General features: G+C 39.2%; 2 protein-coding genes across 10 annotated transcripts in view; one reads left to right on the top strand and one right to left on the bottom strand.

Annotated features, from left to right (window-relative positions):
- Nucleotides 1–21185, top strand: part of LOC135222977 (tRNA:m(4)X modification enzyme TRM13 homolog) — a 93315-nt gene extending 72130 nt beyond the window's left edge. For all 4 annotated transcript variants that reach the window (XM_064261463.1, XM_064261464.1, XM_064261465.1 and 1 more), the window contains 9 exons: nt 760–888; nt 1082–1128; nt 2011–2201; nt 3204–3398; nt 4577–4688; nt 5493–5617; nt 6024–6142; nt 20372–20538; nt 20685–21185. In XM_064261463.1, coding sequence (XP_064117533.1) covers nt 760–888; nt 1082–1128; nt 2011–2201; nt 3204–3398; nt 4577–4688; nt 5493–5617; nt 6024–6142; nt 20372–20538; nt 20685–20871 — 1272 coding nt within the window. In that variant the 3' untranslated portion in view covers nt 20872–21185. The remainder of the gene's footprint in view (nt 1–759; nt 889–1081; nt 1129–2010; nt 2202–3203; nt 3399–4576; nt 4689–5492; nt 5618–6023; nt 6143–20371; nt 20539–20684) is intronic.
- On the bottom strand, nt 6124–19755 carry LOC135222979 (uncharacterized). 6 transcript variants are annotated; one of them, XM_064261473.1, is made up of 6 exons: nt 19169–19755; nt 18172–18432; nt 17681–17894; nt 17347–17498; nt 16682–16849; nt 6124–6831 (listed from the first exon to the last, which is right to left on the bottom strand). In XM_064261473.1, exons 3-6 carry the CDS (start codon nt 17826–17828, stop codon nt 6616–6618), a joined length of 684 nt encoding a protein of 227 aa, XP_064117543.1. In that variant the 5' UTR covers nt 17829–17894; nt 18172–18432; nt 19169–19755; the 3' UTR covers nt 6124–6615. The 6 variants fall into 6 exon arrangements, with proteins under 6 accessions (XP_064117543.1, XP_064117537.1, XP_064117539.1 ...); XM_064261467.1 differs by having other exon boundaries at nt 6129–6831; nt 18158–18432; XM_064261469.1 differs by having other exon boundaries at nt 6129–6831; nt 18158–18432; nt 19198–19755.
- Nucleotides 21186–23469: the final 2284 nt, after the last annotated feature.

Below are 23469 nucleotides of genomic sequence, written 5' to 3'. Positions count from 1 at the left end.
TAGTCACCTCAGATGTGTTGCAGCAGCAGTTCACTATGACTTCATTCAGGCTATTAATAACACACTGCTATGTTCTGCAATCAGGTTTTAATCTACTTCAGTCTCCTGCAATCTATTCAGACAGATGTTATCACATAATCTTTCAGCTATTTAGATTGTCAGTTTTTTTCTTTTTTATTTTACAAAATATTAGGTGTAATGATTTCTTGCTGACTGACACTGATCTGCCACATGCTGTCAGACAACTATATGTACTGTCATATTCAGTAATCAGAAATTGCAAATCAAGCCAATGGTACCTTTTGAGACATCTTGATTGCAAGGTAGTCAAGTGGAGTTTAGACTACGTATTATTTAGCACTAGTTTTTGGTAACTTTTTAATTCAACCAGAACTGGAAATTGTATTTTGGGCTACATATTTCTATGGGTATAAAATAAAGAAATCTATAGAATATGTTTTTAATTGATTATGAGAATCATACAGCTTTCCATTTATGTTGGAAATAAGTGTTTTAAGAGCTAAGAATCCCTGTTTACTTACCCAATAAAATAAAAAAAAGACCCCCTGAATATTTTAAGAAGCTGTTTATGGTAATGTAATTTATATAATGAATTTTCCATGAACCATAGTAACTCTGTAGTATCATCTGTTAAAGTTATTGTTGTTCAGATATGAATTAGGAGCTAAAGTTTCCCCATGCAGAAGCATAAAATATAATTGAGATAAGAAATCCTTTTTTAATTTTTTGTTATTTCAGTCTACGGAAATGGCAGATAGGTCAGAAACATGTCAGTTCTTTGTCCAGAGGAAAAAACGTTTCTGCAAAATGTTAGTAAAAAGTGGCAACAAGTATTGTGGTCAGCACCAGGCTGAAAGACCTGAAGAGGTAATGTATAATTGCTGTAAATCACATTGGTTTGTTACTGGACCATTTTAGATATACAAGATAACCTAGATACCAAACTGCTTCTTGTATTTGTACATCATGAAGTGATAAGATTTACACAAGTACCCATCAAGTTTCTCTGTTTTGACCAGTAAGCTTTATCTTCTGCAAAATAATGGATTTTTTTTTGCAGGACAAGACTAAATCCAAGAGAATACCTTGCCCACTAGATCCAAAACAGTAAGTATTAAACCATAAGTATTCACTGTAAGCCTGTACAAAACCCTTTTCTAAATGCCTTCTGGAAGTATTATTCTACTAAGAGATTGCACATCCCAGCCCCCTAGATTAATGTATGCATGTATTAACACTTGACAACCTTTCCACCTGAGAGATTGCACATCTCATCCCCCTAGATTAATGTATTCATGTATTACAACTTGACAATCTTTCCACCTAAATAGCTACTCAGGCTAATGTAAGGTGGTGGGCTTGCATCAAAATAAATCAAACAAAGTTAGAACAAGCCCATTATTTTACAGGAAATGCATATTGCTCACCCCTATACTTCTTTTACTTAGTCCTTATGACACAAGGAGTTAAGCAAACCAAGGCCCTGATCTGCTTGGATGCATATTTGGTGAGATGAGTTTCTTCTTAGAATGTGTGTGTGAGGAAGATGCGGAGTGTAGAGAAGCTAAAGTAAACTGATGTAGTATTCTATTAAAAGAAAATGAATTTTGTTTTATAAGAACTATATTTTAACATTAATTCATGAACACTGAAAGATGGAAACATTTCTAGAGAAAAGTATAAAATGACTGGGAAAGGGACAAAGTTGGAGCTTACTATATTGAAAGGGCATCCTTCACCCATCTGAAGTTGTTGTTTTTCAAACATCTAACTCACCTGGTAGCTATATATATATAGCTTACGTCCCTGACGTCAGCTATATATATAACTACCAGGTGAGTATGTTCAAAAATTTATTTTATCAGGAAAATAACATTTTTCTCCTTTTGTAAGTTCTTAGTCTGTCTATCCATCAAAGTATGTTACAGTAATCCATACCGTAAGAAAAATAGCTAAGGAAACTTTAGAGTTATGAGTTTTTCTTTCTAGCTCCTGCTTTGAACATCGCCTGGAAAAACACCTGGAAGTCTGCAATGCAAAGGAAGTATTAGAATTTGACTATATCAAGAAGAATGTGAATCTTGGTCTCTCCATGGAAGAACCTGCAAAAGTCTCCTTGTCATGTTTATCTGACAAAGAACTGTTCTCATTCATGAAGAGAGTAGAAGTTGCTCATAAAGGTACGGTAGTATTTTAAGCATGTGTGCAGTACTTAACTGTGTTTGCTTTAATGTTTTATTTGTAATCTTAAATTTACATCTTCAAAATTTAATAATTGGATAATTTGAACACCTGAAGAATTTGTTCATCTTTTTGTCTGGGTTTATAGCCCAGATTTTTTATAAGATTTTTGTTGAAATTCAGAGTTTGATATTAAGTTTATTATTGATTTTGTACGTATTGAATTTTGTCCAATGAAGACTTAATGATGTTTGATTAACTCTCATTGTAAGATTCAGTGATCAGATAATGTCACTTTAAGAAAAAACTGGGCCAAATATCTTTTAGTCTATCAATATAGAATTTATCATAATGTAGATTCTGCTTTGTATTAATGTTTAATGGGATTTTAGCATGTTAAAGTAATCATGTACGAAAGTAACTTTGTTGATTTAGTTGTATTTTTGTTTCTGTATAGACAAGCTCATTTTCCATAATTTTTTCTTGAACAAGTTCCTCGCAGATTTGAACATACACCATGTCCATATTATTTTATGCTATTATATTTGATTTCAGATTCATATTCTTACTGAAGTGTTCTTTTTTGTATATAGTTTTTCAAGTTTGTAAACAGTCACAATCATGTATGTTTAGAAAATTAAAACTTTGTAGGATGGCCTACTTTTTATGGCTATTTTAAATTTTACAAACTAATGTTGTCATAAAAAGAAACATTTATTATTGGGGAACTCCTCTACAGACAAAGCAGCAAATCTGATGTCTTTGTAATGATGTTCAGGGGTATATACGTACTGATTTTTTTATTGTCATAAAGGAGCTCAAATGGACTGAGTCACACTTCCAGGTTCATTGCCGGTAAGGACACATATCAGGAAAGGTATAAGCAGTTAGGTATGCAATTCATGATTATTTCTTTCAACCTTTGACAAATCTTATAATTAATTACATGTCTTTGATGAATACTATCTTTAATAATGAATTTTGTTTGCATCTGTTGGCAGAACATGTCGGTGAAATTGAGAAAGCTAAATTGACTCATGAAGCATTGGTAAAAGAAATGTCTACCCCTGGGTACGGTCTAAGCGCAATACGCCATGTATCACAAAACTCTTCTATATTGGGTCACCTAAGTAAAGAAGGTTTTCTTGATACCTCGTCAAGTCCTACATGCTTTATAGAATTTGGTGCTGGAAGGGGTAAGTTTGTAAATGATTCTGTGTGACTTGGTTCTCGCCCTATTTTTCTGTTTTTCCCTCACAGTTTGTGGACATGTCTAAAGCATTATAGTACTTAATTGCAATATTAAACACAGCCATTTTGCCATAATGTAGCTGCTGGACCTCTGTTGAATAAATATTTAGGTAAAGAGAATTGTGTTTTCACTAAAATAGATGTATGAGGAAGATTATTTGTTATTTCTGTGTATAATGTTGAAGTTATTTCATTGCAATAAGATGACACTCAATGTGTTCATGCATGCTACAAGCTCCATTTTACTCTCACTATAAATGGTTGACATGGCAGTAAGTAGAGCGTCCTAAGTATAATGCCTTGTGGCCACCTTATCAGTATACCTTGCCCGCATCTAGGCAGTGTATAAAATCAGTCTTGGATTGTATATTTCTTGAGTACCTGCTATTATGCCTCTTGTACTTGATAAGTGTCTTCCCTTGTGATCACCTTCCATTGAGTACTTGTCATAGTTCCCATTGACTGTAGAATCCTAAACTCTGTCTTTCTAATTTGTTCTTCCAACTTCCTACCATTTTTCTTGGGATGTACTTCGGAAGCTATGTGCTCCTTTTCTTTACCTCATCTCTTTCTAATTCCTAATTGGTAATACAGGAAATTTTATAATTAATTGTTCGTTGATAACAAATTACTGTGCTTTTGTGATAAAACAAGCTTTTATTCAAACTCATTTATCATAATTTCTAGTTTCCTCTTCCTATCTCTTCTCTCTTTAGTTGGAGATTGGCACAGAAAAAGAAAATGGAATTTCTTCATGGACCAGGAGTTGGCTGGTCATGCTCATGAGATCTTCAGTATCTTTGGAATGCTTTGCTTTTGCACCTGCATGCATTCCGTGTAGTTAAAGGTTTTTATGATTAGTGGGTTTTTATAAAAACTTATTTTATTGTAAAAATAGTTTTTGTATACTATACTAGTTGTAATCACTAGAAGTCATTTTTGTAAAAAAAAAATAATGACAAGAAGTAATCAGTGGTTCATAGTTCGTGTCTTGTCAGTAATATAATTGTCCTTTTTATATTTTATTTTTTATTTTATTTTTTTTTTTTTGCTGCACAGATGGACTCTCTGAAGTATTCAGTTATGTTTAACTCCAGTTTTATGAATTTGTCTCTATTTTCAGGTAAGCTTACACGCTGGTTAACAGAATCCATAACAGACATCAGTAAAGCCTTATTTGTGTTGATAGATAAGGGAGCGCAACGATATAAAACTGATGCTAAACTCAAGCACAAGTAAGGATTTTTCTTTTAAGTTTGACGTATATTTCAGTGTAATTGGAAATTTCTTATTGCTACACTTTGTTGTACGTATTTAGATATGACATATGAGTACTTTTCTTTTGTGTAATACAGTTGCCATGTTTTTCCTCATTTGTCTAGTCCCTTATCCTTTACTGTTTTCAAATGGTGGTTCTTATGTGCCTTTAACATTGTGTTTATTATTCCCGGTAGTTTCAAAGCCTTACCAGTTTCCATCTTGAGGGCTCTCCAAACCTTCAACATGAATTCTTATCATTATTCAGTTCATTAAGGTGTTACCTCCATTATTCAATTCAGTTTATCCTCTTTCTAAATGGCTCGATCTTAACTTTTGTTAACTGACTCACACATTTTCTTACTTTCCTCCTCCACCTTAGTGTTAAAAAAATTGCTTTTCATCCTTTTGCTTGATTAAGAATCTGATTCTATTCATCTCAAATTTTCATCTTCCCTTTGCCATTTCTACCTGTCTCTTGATTTCCATCCTTTTCTGTATGCAAGTTTCTCATTCTCATCTGTGCCTGTTTTCTATCAGAACTTGAAGGTCCTGTTTTTTTCCTTACCTTGTCTTTCTGATTGTTTCCCTGTCCAGATGTCTTACCACACAATTCTGCTGCTGCTTTTGTGTAACTTCTCTCATAGTTTTCCTCTAACTACTTTTAAGATTAAGAAATTGTGTCATTTTTGTCTTCCATAATGTAAATTATACATAAACACTTTGGTTAATAATAATGAAAGATTAACCATTAAACTCTTTTCTTTTCTTTGAGTGAATAGCAAAGAGCTTTTCATTCAGCGGCTCAGAGTTGACATTCAACACTTGAATCTTCAAGGGATTGACTCTATTAACAACTACAAACGGATTGTTGGCCTCGGAAAACACTTATGTGGGGGTGCAACAGGTGGGCTTTGATTTCATGAATTTTTTTCTACCTTTCTCTTACTAAGATCTGTTAAGTCACTAAAATATAGAATGAACAGCTTGTAACATGCTTGCTATTGAGAGTGACTCACAGGTATCATCAAAGGCCTTACTTTAATGTCTTCAATTATTAATGATAATGTTTTCAATACAGTACATCTATGCCCTACTGCAAGGGAGGTGAACTTTTTCATGGTGCTTGTCAGAACTGGCTAAATCTTTTCAAGAACTATTAGTGTTTAAGATCTTAAAATTTTCTGACTTCTTCAAATTTCATTATTTTGTGATATTTTCTTTATTATTGCTTAAGAGATATTACTGAGTTTGGATTATGAATGTTTCTTAGTAACAGGAATTACAGTATTAGTTATTTTATATTTTTTCAGACTTGACTCTGCAATGCCTGTCAACACAAAGTAATCAGAGAGTAGCAGGTATTATACTGGCCCTCTGTTGTCATCACAGGTGTACCTATAATGCCTATGTTGGCCATGTATTTTTACAGGTAAAGAATTTTATCTCTATGAGAAAGACTTTTGTTGTATCTCTGATTAATTCAGGGAAAGAGTGTACATAGTAGTATTGTGTTTTGTACATTATTTCTATGTTCTAAACTTTATTTTGCATGTTGTTATTGTCTTTTTTGTTTCATCATAACCCCATGAATCATAATTAGCTTGTATTTGTGGTCTTGATGTTTCCCAGAATCAAGTCTTTTATCTACCTGACAGAAGTAGGATAGTCCATACCCAAACACCCTCTCCACACTCTTGGTTTTCATATCACAGTTTTATTTGATAGATACATATGAATAAATGGAAGGTTATCTGTGGTTAAGCAACATTTGTATCACCTTTTTGAACTCTTATAATATATCTGATCATTGCTTTCCAATTTGGCCTTGTGTATTAAAGAGTTTTAGCTAACAAAATATATTTTGGAAAAAAAAAATTAATTTGGGAGCTAATAAAAACAGGCTTAGCAGAATTCCCATTCTTGGTGGTCGATGGGTCTACATATTTCTGGACAAGTTCTATGGATACCATCCAACTTGTAGGTTTCTCTGTATGTTCGCATTCCAACATATGTGTTATCCTTTCTTTCTGTAGGAAAGGGCTGTGACCCTGGAAATCTCATACAGGTGAATGCATCATGAAATATTCCATCACTTTGTGCTTCAGGCCACATATATAGCTGGGGAAGAGACAGAAGTATGGTGTATTTAAGTATAATTATAAGTATAACACTATAGCACTGACTGTGCTGTAAAAGTGAAAAAAAAAAAAAATTCAAATTTGAAGGTATGAAAAATTACTGTAGTACAGTAGTACCTCGAGATACGAAAGGCTCAACTTACGAAAAATCCAAGTTACGAAAGCCAATGCGAAAAATTTTACTGCTCTACATACGAAAAGTTTTCAAGATACGAAAGGTTTCTGAAAGTCCGAGATTCGCCCGATAACAATTTTGAAACTCGCGCCGCACGCCGCCATCTTAGTGCTAGTAGACTCGCCACCATCCTCCTGCTCTCCCATTGGTTCCTGATGCTAGCCAAGCCATGAGATCCTTCTCTCTGATTGGACAGCATCCCTCCCATCATGCATCTTCTATACGTACGCGCTGGCGTCCCTTAGCTCGGCCACTCCGCACCCGAAACTTTACCGTACACAATCGGCATTCGTTCGCTCCAACGATTTCGTTTAGTAACGTAAATTCGTTAGTGATTTCATTGCAGTACATATTATCGTGTTTTGCGAAGACTGTATATTGTGTAACTTTACGTAAATTAACGTAGTCATGGGTCCCAAGAAAGTTGAAATTCACGGAAAGAAGCGCATGCTCTCTTTGGAGACAAAGATGGAGATCATAAAGAAGTACGAAGCTGGTATGCGATTGAGTGTTATCGCAAAGGAATACGGCCGTAATCCGTCGATAATAGGCACCATCCTTAAACAGAAGGATGCCATCAAAGCAACTACACCGTCGAAGGGCATCACTATTTTGTCCAGCAAGAGGAGCCATGTGCACGACGAGATGGAACGGCTGCTCCTCATCTGGATAAAAGACAAAGAAATCGCTGGCGATACAGTAACGGAGACAGCAATCGCTCACAAGGCCAGTGCTATTTTCGGCGATTTGATTGCGCAGGCGGAAAACGAGGGAGGGAAGGGACTTCAACGCCAACCCCAGAGTTCAAGGCTTCGCATGGTTGGTTCGAGAAAAAATTTCGTAAACGGACCTGGCTCCATTCGGTGGTGCGTCATGGGGAGGCTGCCAGCTCGGACACGAAAGCGGCCGAAGCCTTTAAAACGACGTTCGACGAGATGATGACCAAGGAAGGCTACAGTTCTCGCAAGTCTTCAACTGTGATGAGACTGGCCTTTTTTGGAAAAAAATGCCTCGTCGGACGTACATCACGAAGGAAGAGAAGAAGCTACCCGGGGGGCATAAGCCTATGAAAGACAGGCTTACGCTCGCACTTTGTTCGAACGCCAGTGGGGATTGCAAGGTGAAGCCCCTACTGTGTATCACTCCAAGACTCCTCGAGCCTTCAAGGCCCACAAAGTGTTGAAGGAGAAGCTTCCAGTGATGGGTGGATGGGCTAATGCAAAAGCCTGGGTAACGAGGCTTTTGTTCACTGAGTGGGTAAATCTGTGTTTCGGCCCGACTGTGAAGAGTTTTTTGCAAGAGAACGCGCCTCCCCCTGAAATGTCTGCTGTGTTGGACAATGCCCCTCCCCACCCTCCTGGCCTCGAGGAAGATATCCTAGCGGAGTATTCCTTCGTTAAGATTCTTTTTCTTCCGCCCAACACCACCCCTCTCCTCCAGCCCATGGACCAGCAAGTGATAAGCGAACTTTGAAGAAGCTGTACACGAAACATCTTTTCAAGAGATGTTTCGACATCACCGATACCACAAACCTCACCTTGCGTCAATTTTGGAAGGAGCATTTCGACATCGTCATTTGCATCCGACTCATTGACCTAGCTTGGCAGGAGGTTTCGAGGCGAACCTTGAATTCCTCGTTGAGGAAACTCTGGCCTGATGCCGTATCCGCCAGAGACTTCGAGGGATTCGACGTGGGCGAAGCTGGTACTGCAGAGTCAGAAACAGTTGATGATCCCGAAACTGTTTTGGAACCAGATCTTGACGAGATCGTTGCACTCGGCAAGTCCATGGGGCTGGTCGTCGACGAGGACGACATCAACGACCTTCTCGAGGAGCACCAAGAGGAGCTTACGACGGATGACCTGAAGGAGTTAGAGGCCATGCAACTTAACGTCGGTTCAAGAGGAGTTCTCTAGCAGCGGCGAGGAAGAGGAGGAGGAGCCTATGACAACGGCAGAAATTAAGGATATTCTAGGCGCTTTTCATAAAGTGCAATTGTTTATCGAAAAAAAGACACCCCGAAAAGGCTCACACAGGTCGTATGCTTGCACAATTCGATGACGTTTACTTGAGTCGTTTCAGGAACATTGTGAAAAGTAGGCAGAAGCAATCTTCCTTGGATCGTTATTTTTTAAAGAGGCCTTCAGCATTAGCAGGAGTAAGCAAAAAGACAAGTGATTAAAAAACAGAAGTTGAAGCAAAAAGGAAGAACAGTGTGAAAAATAGAACGTTGAAAGAACGGTGTGATGAAGTTGAAATTCTGTATAAAAAAAAAAAAAAAAAAAAAAAAAGCCTACGTAAAAATAAAAAAAAAAAAAGTTAAAAATAAAAAAAAGAAAAATTTTTTTTTTACGTAATTTCTAGATTTTTGTAAGTTAAGTGTTACAGTTTTGTTAAGGTGTTTCGTAAATTTTAGTTTTATGGTTTTCCTTAAATTTTTTGTGTGTTTTCGTAAAGTTAAGTGTACGTATGTACGTACGTTATCTGCCGTTTTTTCCTCCTCCTCCTCTGCCGCCACTATCGGAGATAGCCTCACTCGAAAGGTAAGCTTCCACATTTTACGTTACAGTAATAATATTTCTTGTACACTAATATACACTTTATTTACAGGTTTTCGATTTTTATTCTTAATTTAGGTATTGAATGGTCCAAATTGTTGTAGTATTTCATTGTTTATAGGTCAATTTAGCTTTATTATGAAATTTAATGGGGTGTTTTTGGAGGGCTTGGAACGGATTAGCCATTTTACATGTAAAATGTGTTCCAAGATACGAAAAACTCATTATACGAAGGCCGTCTCGGAACGGATTAATTTCATACAATCAACTTACCTGTCAGATATATACATAGCTAAGACTCCGTCGTCCCCGACAGAAATTCAAATTTCGCGCACTCGCTACAGGTAGGTCAGGTGATCTACCTGCCTGCCCTGGGCGGCAGGACTAGGAACCATCCCCGTTTTCTATCATATTTTCTCTGTCGCCGGTGGTATCAACATTGTTGTTATTACCTCCTGACTTAGATTCATTTTTCAACCTTTGATCAACGTTTTTTTTTTCGGCTTTTTGGTGACGTATTTGGAATCGTGTTTTGGCATTCGCTACTGTGGACTTTGTTTTTGGAATAACTCTTTTGGATTTTTCTCAGTATGTGTGATTCTAATGTGAGTGTGAGAATGTGTGTGAATGTAGGCTGCAGGGTGAGGATACCGAAAGCTTCGGTTGATCCTCACACTGTATGCCGTAAATGTAGGGGGGTTCAGTGTTCTGCTATTAATACTTGTAAGGAATGCGAGGGATTGAATGCAGAAGAGTGGAAGACTTTGACTTCTTATTTGAAGAAGTTAGAGAGGGATAGAGTTAGACGACTGAAAGGTGTGAGTTCAAGGCCTATTGAGCCTTTCACGGATAATTCTAATCCTACTGATGTGGATTCTCCCTATATTTTCTCATTCTCAGAGTGTTTTTTCGGATTTGGCATCGAAATCGCCAATCTGAAAGCGACTATTAGAGACATGAAGTCCAAGATGGCTGACTCGAAAGGTAAGGCTAGTGATAGTGAACATTTCAGTGAAGTGAGTTCTATCAGTTGTGTGTGGAGGGGCGTTTGATCGTCCCTGCGACGCTCCCAGGCCTAGACCTCTTCCAAGCTCCCATGCCCAGAGGAGAAGGAAAGTCGAAAGCCTTAAGGAGGTCGTGGGGAATCCCCAACGGTCAGACGTCCCTTCAGCTAGTCTGCTTCATGGCAGCCAGCTCAAGGGCGCTATAGAAAAGCGTCCTTCGCGAGTGTTTCTCGTCCTCTCCCTCTCCCTCACCTAAACGAGGGTGGAAGGAGTCGAACTTATCGAGACCGCTGAAGCGTCATATGAAGCAAGACATTGATTCGAGCCCAGAGCGCTTCTCGGATGAGCCCCGTCTGCTATTAAGAAAGCGAAGGTGGCGTCAGCGTCACCTGACGCTTATGAGGAAGTACCCCATCATGCTTCTTCCCGAGTGATGACGAAAGGCGTCATGCACTAGACGTGGGAGAAGCGTCAAGAGATAAATTATGGCGGTTCAGGAACAACTGTCATCTCTTGTGGGGGAGGTTTTAGCGCCCTGTCGGAAGGACGTGTCGCTTCCAATTAAGAAGTCTCGTCCTCTCACCTGCTCGAAGAGAAGCGTCAGACAGATGGGAAACTGCTAAACGTCTGGCAGGAGCTTCGAGTTCGAGAACTAGAACGGGGGCTGACGAGAGTGTTGTAAGACAAGAGAAACGAAAGACGTCTTTTAGAAGTGAAGCGTCATTTCAAGCGGATCTTAGACGTGACGCTCCGTCCAAGATTGTGACGCCGAGTAGGACGCCCTTAGAGAGCGGAGCTTCTTCCAGACGCGAAGCGTCATCAAGCGTCAACAAGAGCGTCATACATGACGCTCGGAGAGCGGGAAGACGTCATACATGACGTCGGCGAGCGGGAAGCGTCATACAAGACGTCTTCTAAAGTTCAAGAGAAGCCGCAGGTTGTGACGCCTTCCAAGTCTATCAAAACGGGAAAAAGGTAAATAGTTTCATTCCCTTAGCCCCTTCTCCTATCAGGAGTTTGTCTCCTCCAGAAGAGGAAAGTTCAGAAAGGAGAACGGAAACTCAGATATATCCGAGTTGGAGGAAAACTCGGATGATGACGATCATGGAAGAGAGGGCTTGTCCAACTATAAGGTGTTGACTACCCTGCTTCTTGAGGAATACGGAGACGAGTTGACTCCGGCTGCTCCTCCTTCTCCGCTCTCGCTCTTTTCTAGTGCGAAGGCGAAGAAGCCCTCGTCTTTTCTGAGATGAAGCCCACCATCTCGATGAAGCGGGCTTTACACGCCTTAGACTCCTGGATGAAGTCTAAGAAAGACTTAGTCAGGACAGTATTTTGCATGCCTCCAGCAAGGTTAGCTGGGAAAAGAGGCATATGGTACAAGACGGGGGAGAATATGGGTATCGCTCTCCCTTCTACAACAGAGGCAGATTTTTCGACGTTAGTTGACGCTTCAAGGCGTCCAAGTCTCAATTCTGCTCGAATTACATGGAGTATTTCAGAACTGGATCATCTCCTCAAGGGACTCTTCCATGTATTGGAAGTCTTCAACTTCTTAGATTGGTCCCTTGGGGTGATGTCCAAGAAAGCTCATGATTCAGAGGGAATCGAACCTGAAGCCCTGTTATGCATTTTGTCTTGCATCGACAAAGCGGTACAGGATGGATCTTTTGAAGTCTCTTCATTATTTGGAGCAGGTCTTTTGAAGGAAAAGGACGGTGTATGGCGCCTTCTTAACAAAGGCAGTCTCGCATGCTCATAGGGCAAGTTTCTTCGTATGCACCTCTGTCTGACTATTTGTTCCCTTCTCAGTTAGTGAAGGACGTGGCTCACTCTTTAACTGAGAAGGCGACGCAGGATCTTCTGACGCAGTCAGCTAGGAAGAAGAAACCTGCTTCAGTATCTGACAAGAAAGGACCTAGTACATCAATGCAGCCCTTTCGAGGTGGTCCGATCTCCAGACCTCCGCAAGAAGGAAGGCTCCAGAGAGAGAGGTAGGTCCGCCTTTCGTCCCTTTAAAAAGGGAAAATGAAACATTTCTCCTCCAAGCACCAGTAGGTGCCAGGCTCCTGGGATTCGTGGAGGCCTGGACACTGATAGACGCAGACCGCGTCGTCATTGAATATCATAAGGAAGGGATATCGTATCCCTTTCCTGAATACTCCTACCATAACGTCAATACCAAGGGAACTATCAGCCAAGTACAAGGACCCTGTGCTGAGGGATACTCTTCGATCGATGGTGGAACAAATGTGGGACAATAGTGCAATAGAACTAGTACTGGATTCAAAACTCCCCGGGGTTTTCTCAATCGCCTTTTTCTAGTGGCGAAAGCCTCGGGAGGCTGGAGACCAGTACTTAGACGTCAGCTCTCTCTGAACAAATTTGTTCAGAAGGAGAAGTTCTCCATGGAGACTTCTGCTTCAGTCCTAGCGTCATTACGACAAGGCGATTGGATGGTGTCTCTAGATCTCCAGGACGCCTACTTTCACGTCCCGATCCACCCTTCGTCGAAGAATTACCGCCCTCCGTTTCATGACGGGGGGAAGGATCTTTCAGTTCAGAGCCTTGTGTTTCGGCCTGTCCACAGCTCCTCAGGTCTTCACAAGCCTGATGAGGAATGTGGCGAGATTTCTTCATCTCAAAGGAGTGAATGTCTCTATGTATCTAGACGACTGGCTCATCAGGGCCAGATCAGAGAGACAGTGCTTGGAGGACCTAAAGTTAACTCTGGATTTGACCAAGGCGTTGGGATTGCTTGTGAACCTCGAGAAGTCTCAGCTGACCCCCAGACAGGACCTAGTCTATATGGGGATCGGATGGATTCTCGGGGTTTTCGGAGTTTTTTCCTTCGCAAGAGAGAACCGCAAAAGGTTTGCGGATAATCTCTCTCTTCTTAGAGAAGCAACAAACGTCAGCGAGGGAATGGTTGAGCCTTCTGGGGACGCTTTCCTCGCTGGAACAATTCTTCCCTCTAGGAAGACTTCATATACGTCCACTTCAATTCTTCCTCAAGAGGTCTTGGAGCTGGAAAACCGGACAACTGTCGGACGTTTTTCCCTTTCCCCATTCCAGGGGAGATAAAGGCACACCTACAGTGGTGGTTGCTACCTCTGGAAGAGAACAAAGGGATTTCTCTAAGAACACAGAACCCAGACCTAGTGTTGTTCTCCGACGCGTCGGAGACAGGTTGGGGAGCGACATTAGGCTCAGAGGAAGTGTCAGGCACCTGGGAAACAGCACAGGTGTCCTGGCACATAAACTGCAAAGAGCTCTTCGCCGTACACCTGGCCTTGAAGAGCCTAGAACCTCTGGTGAGAGACAAGGTAGTGCAAGTAAACGTGGACAACACCACCGCACTTGCCTACATTCGGAAACAGGGAGGGACACACTCCTCGTTCCTTTACGAACTCACGAGAGACCTATTACTTTGGACGTCTCACAGGAACATCTCCCTGCTGACAAGGTTCGTACAGGGAGTAAGGAATGTGAGGGCGGACAGGCTCAGCAGGAGGAACCAGGTCCTTCATACAGAATGGACTCTACACGAGGAAGTGTGTCTCGATCTCTGGTCTCTGTGGGGAACCCTCCTCATGTGGATCTCTTTCGCAACATTCATTTTCAAAAGGCTCCCAGTGTTTTGCTCGGTCGTGGAAGATCCAAGAGCAATTATGGTAGACGCCTTCCTGCTAAACTGGTCTCGAGTAGACGTTTACGCTTTTCCCCCATTTAAAATCCTGGGGTTAGTAATGAAAAAGTTTGTGGCGTCAAAAGAGACGAGGATGACATTAATAGCCCCCTTTTGGCCGGCCCAGGAATGGTTCACGGAGGTGGTAGAGTGGATCGTAGACTTCCAAGATCCCTACCAGGAAGGACGGATCTTCTCAAACAACCACACTTCAAGAGGTCGGACCATCAAAACCTCCCCGCTCTCGCTCTGACTGCCTTTCGACTATCGAAAGACTTGTCAGAGCGATAGGCATTTTCCCTCGCGAAGTGGCAAGCGCGATCGCCGAGAGCTCGCAGAACCTCCACTACGAAAGTATACCAGTCGAAGTGGGAGGTCTTTAGAAGGTGGGTGTAGAGCCAAGAAGTTTGTACCTCCTCCTCTACTGCTATAGCGGAAATTGCGGATTTCTTGCTATTCCGGAGAGTAAAATCTCATCTAGCCGTATCTACAATAAAGGGATACAGGAGTATGCTTTCGGCTGTATTCAGAAACAGAGGATTAGATCTGGCAAATAACAAAGATCTCCACGATCTCATAAGATCTTTTTGAGACTTCAAAGTCTAAGGAGCCAGTACCTCCGAACTGGAACTTGGACGTAGTCCTCAAATATCTGTCTTCGGATAGATTCGAGCCTCCGCATCTGACATCATTTAGAGACATAACTAGAAAATGCCTATTCCTTTTATCTTTAGCGACGGCAAAAAGAATTAGTGAGTTACAAGCTCTGCAGGATAAAGTAGGATTCAAGGGAGACTCGGCTATTTGCTCGTTTAAGACCCTGTTTTTAGCGAAAAACGAGAATCCCACGAATCCCTGGCCTAGGTCATTCGAAGTCAAAGGAATGTCGAGTCTCGTAGGCAGAGAAGCAGAGAGGTCTCTATGCCCTGTTAGAGCTCTGGAAGTTCTAATCTTCAGAGGAAGCGTCCAGTTTTGGGAGGCTCTAGACAAGGTCTTTGGTGCGCGGTCAAAGACCCCACAAGACTGATGTCCAAGAATGCTCTGGCGTTCTTTGTAAGGAACGTCATTACGGACGCTCATAAGGTCTGTCCTGACGAACAATTACAACTCCTGAGAGTAAAAGCTCATGAAGTAAGAGCGGTTGCGACGTCTCTCTCGTTCTATAAGAATATGTCGCTTAAAAACATTATAGATACGACATACTGGAGATGCAACTCAGTATTTGCATCTCATTACTTGAAAGACGTGCGTGTGACGTATGAGAAGTGTTTTTCTCTAGGTCCTATCGTATCGGCAGATACGATTCTGGGTACGGGAGCCGACACCAATCCTTAAAATGTATATACTGTTCTTCTGTTTGGATATGGTCGAGAATCTCTTCGAACAATGGAGGATTCAGGCTCGCACGGGCGGCCGTCTATGTTGTTCATAAGAGAATTCTTGTCATATCCAATTAGTTGAGTAAAATTTTTTTTTGAAAATTTTGTATGTGTGCGTAGTGGTTTTTGAGTTACGGTTGTTGTGACGAGTTCGGGGATAACTCGTAACAATCCTTAGTTCTAACACATGGTTAGGATCAGGTGGTCGGGAGTTGGTTGTGGTGCTCCTTCATAAGGTGTATTGTCATATAAGTGGATCAGCACCCATTGACAAAGTCCTTTTAGGCTCTGCTGAGTAAGTGGGTAAGACCCCATCGGCAGACCCACAAGAACTCTTGGCCATAGATCACATATCTCGCTAAAGTTTCTTGAGGTGATGCAGACTACTGGGCAAACACCCACGAAGTCTACCACCTATCAGGTAGGAACCAAGGTTTTTTTTTTTATACCTACAACATATGTTGTTTACCTGTCTATTCCATATAGTAGCTGTCTCTTACCCTCCACCGAAGGGTGCCAATCAGCTATGTATATATCTGACAGGTAAGTTGATTGTATGAAAATGATATTGTTATGTTACAATAAAGTTTCATACATACTTACCTGGCAGATATATACAATTAAAGGCCCACCCAGCCTCCCCGCAGGAGACAGGTGGAAGAGAGAAAATATGATAGAAAACGGGGATGGTTCCTAGTCCTGCCGCCCAGGGCAGGCAGGTAGATCACCTGACCTACCTGTAGCGAGTGGCGCGAAATTTGAATTTCTGTCGGGGACGACGGAGTCTTAGCTATGTATATATCTGCCAGGTAAGTATGTATGAAACTTTATTGTAACATAACAATTATCAGTTTTCGTATCTCGAGGTACCACTGTACGTACTATTTTTCCAGAATTAAGGAATTTTTCATTACAAAAACTTCTCTTACTTGTCAATATATAATGTACTCTCACTTGTCTATATACAATTTAGCCAAACATTAAACTCTTCAGAGCTAGGTTATGGGATCTAGAGTAATTACTCACCCATAGTGCAGGTTGATCCTGGCTGAGATTTCTTCCATATTCCAGCATGTTTCTTCTGATATCTGTTGATCTGGCAGAATATACAGAGCCCTTATAATTGCAGCCTCCCCACATACCAGCCAACATCTTCACACCATGTTGTGGGTTATCCCTCATTACATGGTAACACTGCAAGTGTCAGTTTGAAAATGACCAGATAATTTAAGAAATTTAATACCTACCAGTTGATGATTAGAGAAACTAGTCATCGTGACAGTTTCTTATATCTTCCAGGATTATTCAAAAATTGGAAAAGGGAAAGTTACTTTGGTGTATGTAAGTTGTATACAAAATGCTAAATTTTCAGTTCTGAAGATAAGAAGAAATTGTCATCTTTTAATTACCATGGCAGTTTCTTGCTTCTGAGAATATATAGTTATTAAACTTCACAATGTTTACAAGAATGTTAGGTTTGCAGAGGACTGCTACTCAGAATCTAAATATCTTTACTGTTGATATTAAGTTACTGAGATTTCATGGATTATTTTAATGGAGGGTGATTGATGTCGGCCTGGTTCTCTTTTTTTGTTGACTTATAATGATAGTATATCTAGATATTTCCTTTTTGGGCAAGGTCTTTTGAAAGTAGTCTTCTACTGTGGTGTTTATTATGGTACAGTACTAACCTTACCAGATTTTATCCATTCATCCACTGCATCAACTTCACGCTGTAAGATTGGGGAGTCAGAGTCACGCACTACATAGCGATCCACAGTAGGGTCGCCCACAACAATGAAGCGCCACAGAGATCCCCAGGTTGTACTCGCATTGCCCAAATCTGTTATAATCCAGTGAGATTTTAAATTAGTATTTAGAATCTTATATGAATTAAAATAATGTCACTGCAAATTTTGAAAGCTATTAATACATTCCAAACATTTTGATGAAGTTAGCATTTCAGTATCATCATTAATTTTCTATAACAAAGGATGTTTAATGTTGGGTATGTATGAAAAATACCTGGTATATGAGATACGTCACAGAAATCCAGTTGTGAGTTGTTACATGCAAGGTTGCAAGCCCATTCATGCTGTGCTGATGAGTGCCAGAGGTTTTCATCATGGTAAACTCTCATTGTCCATTGTGGATAGAGCTGCTTGACTCCCATTGTATTTTGTTCAAGGCCATAATAGTAATCTCCTGGGAATTTTCCATAAATTGAGTAACTCACAACCTGATATGAATATATAAAAGGGAAAACTTATGAAGAAATGAATACCATTGCCTTTGTAAGCCTCTTGACTTTCCTTTGCTCATTTCGATACTTTGCTTTTGTCTATAATGTAGTGCCTAGGCACATCATTAATGGAACTTGAGTCCTTGGTAATGCTACTGATATAAATCAGTGTATGAATTTTTTCATGTGCATTTTCAAGACAATTGTATTTCATTTGAAAAATAATGAAAGATATTACCAAAAAGAAATGAATGACAAACCTTCTGGTCTGTACCTCTGGCTGTTGCCCATGGACCACAGTTGGAATTCACATGGATAAATTGGTCATCAAAATTTGTCCATGTGGTGTTGATTGTTCTGTTACAGGAGCATGGTTTTAACTGAATTGTTACTTCCCTCATTGCATCTGTACTTTTATTATGCCGTGTAATATGACTTTCATTGCAGAGCATAATTATTAGCATAAGAAATATAAATACTAGAAATTTGGTAGGTTTCAGCTTTGGGCTAATCATTATCATATTCTAAAAGAGATCTGAAAAAAGAATTAAACACAAAATATACTCATACAGGGTAGGAGAAAGATTCAAAGCAAAAATTCCAAATAATTTTAAATGAAGAGCAATTTAATGGTTGACAAGTCTTAGTTTTCCACTTAGAATTTGTGCTTTTTTTAGGAATTTTTTTTTATATATTTTTACAAATGTACTTCATTTTATATTTCCATTTGTTTTCTTTGAGGTAACTTGCATCGTTTTGGATGAGTATATAATTTCAGAATTTATTGCCATGATGATGAAAGAAGACATTTTACTTTGATATTCTCCATATGCTGTACACCAACTGCAACATATTTTTTACACTTCTGAACTGTATTGCATAAGCACAATATGGTAAACCAAACTCTATTGCTGTTACTGTCCACTTGTCTGCTTGTCATTCATACTGTTTTTAGTTTGTGTACATATATGTATGGTAAGCACAATTACTCTCTCTCTCTCTCTCTTGGTCTTCTTGATAGGTAATTTGGAATAAGATTGTGAGGGGTGTATACAGCAAAAATGGTAAAGTAATCTGTAACGAAATGCAGTAATGAGCGCTGTGTGTAAGGAACATAAAGGTTACCAAGGGATAATTCATTGATTTTTTTTTTCTGGAATGATGTTGAACCAAGAGGTTTTATTAGCACCATCATCATTTTTCAAAGCACTGAATGACTTAATATATTTAAGCTTGATAATTTCACAATTGTCTGTCACCAAAGCACATACTATAACTCTGATTTCTGTTTGATAGTTACAACTACTATGTGGTATTCACTAGTTAGCTTCATGGAAGCTAGCAGCTTTCTAATTGAGAGCCTTATCATTAAAGCCATCATTATTTTGTAATGTGGGAAGTATACAGCTGTGTTATGATAAGCTGAAGTAATATAAAATGTAAGTTTAATTTATATTTATATAGAAAAATTCCATTTTTGTCAGGTTTGAAAAGGGAAAATAAAACATGCCCTGGAAAGAAAAATGTAAGGCGACTCTTTGCAAAATCCCTTATCATACACTAAAGTAAAGTAAAAAATTCAATTTTTTAACAACACAGTACTTGAATTATCTTTATCTTGGAAGATAAGATTCCTCAGAGGTTCAGAAGGACAGCCAAGAAAGGGAAGGGTGAAAAATTTCTCGCTGATTCATAAATGAGTTGTGTAATCAATATGTCGTGGTATGATTAGAACCAGCATAAATTTTGTGAATTAAAAAAAAAAAGAAAAAAAAGAAAAGACACCTTGTGTAAGCCTAAACTAAATTTAGCATGGAGTACAGTGCTTAAATCGAACTTTACATAAGGCAATTAATTAACAGTATATTGTACAATATACAATGCATATAGGTTTTTAGCACCTTTTTTATTTGGAATATTCAGTATTTCTGTACAATACTTATGTGTCGGCATTGAAATATAGTATACAGTGGACCCCCCGTATTCGGGGGGGATGCGTACCAGACCCCCCCGTGAATAGTTAGAATCCGCGAATGTTTGGAACCCCTATAAAAATGCTAAAAACAGCCTATTTTGTTAGTAAAACTCAAGAAAAACCCACTAAAAATTTTCATACATGGTTTTTTTTAATAGTTTTATCACAAAAAGTGCATTTTATGATGAAATTCATAAAAAAAACCAGGAATTTGTGGATATTTATCATAGAAAAATACCGCGAATGCGCAAATTTTCCGCGAATAATGCAGGGAAACGTTCCCGAGAGAAATCCGCGAATGTGTGAGTCCGTTAATCTGGAGAACGCGAATACGGGGGGTCCACTGTATACAGAATAAATGTGAATTGCTATAACTTACCTGTTTTGCTCTTACATTCAGTTCTGTACTTTTATATTAATAGCTTGAGGTCATGCTATGGGTTGTTGACAAATTCTTTCTGTAGTGTAGCTTGTTTACTTAGTATTTTTTTTTCTTCAGGAAGCTGGATTTTTACCAGAGGAATTCTACATATTAACAGCTCTTACAAGTTGGGCAACTTGCAGTTCAAAAGATTCTATGCCACTGCAGAAGGTAGATCAAGTTCCTGATACTGATCAGGGTCCTGAGCCAGATAACAGTTCTGAAGAAAAACAGATGAATGAAAAGTAAGAACTTCTTTTTGTCTTTGATAATTTTGAAATATAGTAATCAAAATTTGGAATGATATTCATTTTCTGTGGGCAGATCATGTCATTCTTTAAGCAAGTCATTACTTTCCATGTAGCATAATTAATTTTTTTCTTTATTCCAGCCGATATACACGTCTCGGTTTAAAAGCACATTATCGGGAAGAGGTTGGTAGAAAAGCTAAACAATTGCTAGATCATGGTCGTGTGAAGCATTTAAATACTCAGGGTTTCCAGAGTCGCTTAATTCAGTATGTAGACATAGAAGAAACCCCAGAGAATATTGCTCTAGTGGCAGTCAGTCAGTCATAGACAGTAGACAGTGGAGACAGTGGGTAGTGAAGACATTTTTCTTTCCTTTATCAAACCAAAAGTAAGTTTGATATCTGCTTCTGGAGTTATTCTTGTTAACCATTTGCCAGTGGCTGCTTACTGTAAAGTAAAAACACCTTTGATTCCAAGATTTGTTATTGCAAATATTACAAGTATATTTTTAAATATATTTGTACAGTTACATTTTGTGGATTTGTTTCTCCATTGCACATATTAGAGATGCCTGTGATGAGATTGCTACTGTCAAATAGTTCTCAAGATTTAAGTTCTAAAGAAATATAAATTCAAAATAATGTTCATGTTTCATTAGCAGGGACCTGTAAATTTTTAATGGCTAATACATTTGATCAACCAATTGTCAAGCACTTATTTAAGTTAAGGAAATTATTACTAGACGAGGCCTCCCATGCTTGGAGGAGTCCAAGCTCATCTACCCCACTGAATCTATCCACAAGCTCTATTGTGTATTAGAGATACTTTGAGTAAAACAAGAATGTATTACAATGCATATGATTTTAAAATTTTGTATCCCTATATTTAAGCAAGACCTACTTTTAGTTGTGCCAAATGCTACCTAGAAAGAGAGCTGACCGTATGCAGTACATAATTTCATAAATCCTTCTTGTTGGTGATATTTATCAAGTTTGACATATATTTATCTCAGGTCATTGGTTAATTTTTCAAATCTTTCCCATACAATCTGAAGCAATAACTTGATATAAAAAGCAATGTTATATAATGTATATCACAGGACAGGAAATTCTAACTTTTCGTTGTGCAAAAAGAATGAACAGATTTTCACAACTTTTATACTTACACAAAAGTACAGGATGTATTATAATGCATCTTTTAGACTCTGATTTTGTTGTTTTATATTGTTGAAGATATAAAACTAAACAATTATTTCCCTTCAAAATTACACCAAAAGCATAATTTTATTACAAAAAGCAACATTATATAGTGGTACCTCAAGATACGAAATTACTCCGTTCCGAGGCGGCCCTCGTATCAGGAGTTTTTCGTATCTTGACCGCATTTTACATGTAAAATGGCTAATCCGTTCCAAGCCCTCCAAAAACACCCCAGTAAATTTCATAATAAAGCTAAATTGACCTATAAACAATGAAATACTACAACAATTTGGACCATTCAATACCTAACTTAATACGTACTAGTAGTACTAATATGTATGTATCTGTAAATAAAGTGTATTAGTGTACATGGTATACAAGAAATACTGTACTTACATAAGTGCGTATGTAGTAAAATGTGGAAGCTTACCTTTCGAGTGAGGCTATCTCCGAAAGGGGCAACAGAGGAGGACAAACGGCAGATAAGTACACTTAACTTTACGAAACACACAAAAAAATGTCAGGAAAACATAAACTAAACTTTATGAAACACTTTAACAAAGTTGTAGCAACTTTACAAAAAACTTAAAATAAAAAAAATTTTCTGTTTTTTTTTATTTTTACATTTTTTTTTTACTTTTATACTTTACATTTTTTTTTTTTTTTGTAATATCACTTGGTTCTTCATTTCTGCTTACTCCTACTAAAGGCCTCTTTAAAAAATAACTATCCAAGGAAGATTGCTTCTGCCTGCTTTTGACAATGTTCCTGAAACAACTCAGGCAAACTTCATCGAACTGTGCAAGCATACAACCTGTGTAAGCCTTTTCGGTGTGTGTCTTTTCTACGAATGATTGCACCTTGTGAAAAGCAGCTAGAGCATCCTTAATTTCTGCCGTTGTCATAGAGTCATAGTCATCGTCCTCCTCCTCGCCGCTGCTAGAGAACTCTTCTTGAACAACGTTATGTTGCATGGCCTCCAACTCCTTCAGGTCATCCGTCGTAAGCTCCTCTTGGTGCTCCTCGAGAAGGTCATTGATGTCGTCCTCGTCGACGACCAGCCCCATGGACTTGCCGAGTGCAACGATCTCGTCAAGATCTGGTTGCGAAAGTTTCAGGATCGTCAACTGTTCCTGAATCTGCAGCACCAGCTTCGCCCATGTCGAATGCCTTGAAGTCTCAGGCGGATAAGGCATCAGGCCAGAGTTTCCTCCACGAGGAATTCAAGGTTCGCCTCCAAACCTCCTGCCAAGCTTGGTCGATGAGTCGGATGCATATCACAACATCGAAATGCTCCTTCCAAAATTCACGCAAGGTGAGGTTTGTGGTATCGGTGATGTCGAAACATCTCTTGAAAAGATGTTTCGTATACAACTTCTTGAAGTTCGATATCACTTGCTGGTCCATGGGCTGGAGGAGAGGGGTGGTGTTAGGCGGAAGATAAAGAACCTTGATAAAAGAATACTCCGCTAGGATATCTTCCTCAAGGCCAGGAGGGTGAGCAGGGGCATTGTCCAACACCAGCAGACATTTCAGAGGGAGGCACTTCTCTTCCAAGAATTTCTTCACTGTCGGGCCGAAACACAGATTTACCCACTCGGTGAACAAAAGTCTCGTTACCCAGGCTTTCGCATTAGCCCTCCACATCACTGGAAGCTTCTCCTTCAACACTTTGTGGGCCTTGAAGGCTCAAGGAGTCTTGGAGTGATACACCAGTAGGGGCTTC

This window comes from Macrobrachium nipponense, chromosome 8 (genome assembly GCF_015104395.2).
Source record: "Macrobrachium nipponense isolate FS-2020 chromosome 8, ASM1510439v2, whole genome shotgun sequence".
Classification (NCBI taxonomy): Eukaryota; Metazoa; Arthropoda; class Malacostraca; order Decapoda; family Palaemonidae; genus Macrobrachium; species Macrobrachium nipponense.
The sequence above is the reverse complement of the archived record's forward strand: the minus strand, read 5'-3'. Positions and strand labels throughout refer to the sequence as shown.